The following is a 690-nucleotide window of genomic DNA, read 5'->3' as shown; positions in this document are numbered from 1 at the left end:
TGAGAGACCAAAGGGTAAACGATTAGATAAGAACGAGGATTGTGTACTGGGGCCAAACCTAATACACTAGAGAGCTCTTCAGAAGGATCTGTTTCAAACTTACTGCCTCTAATTTTCATGGTAGGTAAGGCAAATTTTGCATTGCATGCAAAATTACAGACCTTAAAAACATAAAGACACACAAACTTCCTTTGTAAGGAGAAGATTTTTTTGGCCACAGTTTTTTTTAGCAAGTAGAAGTATTTGAGAGAGACTGCGCTTACCATCCTCTCCACAATTATGATCTTTGGTCCAAGTTGTCTGTGAATTGCAAAAATGTGTATAAGTCTAAGTGTAAACACCATAAAATCAATGGCGAGGATTGTGCGGCCAGCTTGAAAAGTCGAGTTGAGCATCCTGAAGAACAAATGAAAGAATATCAGGTCTCAGCAAGTACTACTGAGAAATCTGTTCTCAAATATTGCACCCAGTTTCCAGGCATTGTCGAGTTAGGAAAAGGCAAGTGCTTCAGGCTTGTGGTTGCTTATGTCAAGGTCATTACAGCTGTCAGAAGAATGTAACACTATCTGTACGTTGGTGAGAAATGACCACAATATAGAGGGACACTGATTTGCTTGGCTTGGCTTCAAGGCGACACTAAGGGATAAACAAGGAAAAGGATTATTTTGACTAAAAGGGCTTGCAAAAAAA

At 39.4% G+C, this 690-nt stretch overlaps 1 protein-coding gene across 1 annotated transcript in view; it reads right to left on the bottom strand.

Annotated features, from left to right (window-relative positions):
- The window catches only part of LOC104911035 (transient receptor potential cation channel subfamily M member 5-like), a 6586-nt gene that overhangs the window by 1997 nt on the left and 3899 nt on the right, over positions 1-690 (bottom strand). The window contains exon 4 of the mRNA XM_031553370.1: positions 264-396. Coding sequence (XP_031409230.1) covers positions 264-396 — 133 coding nt within the window. The remainder of the gene's footprint in view (positions 1-263; positions 397-690) is intronic.

The sequence above is a fragment of the Meleagris gallopavo genome, chromosome 5 (assembly GCF_000146605.3).
Source record: "Meleagris gallopavo isolate NT-WF06-2002-E0010 breed Aviagen turkey brand Nicholas breeding stock chromosome 5, Turkey_5.1, whole genome shotgun sequence".
NCBI lineage: Eukaryota > Metazoa > Chordata > Aves > Galliformes > Phasianidae > Meleagris > Meleagris gallopavo.
This window is presented reverse-complemented; position numbering and strand designations above follow the sequence as displayed.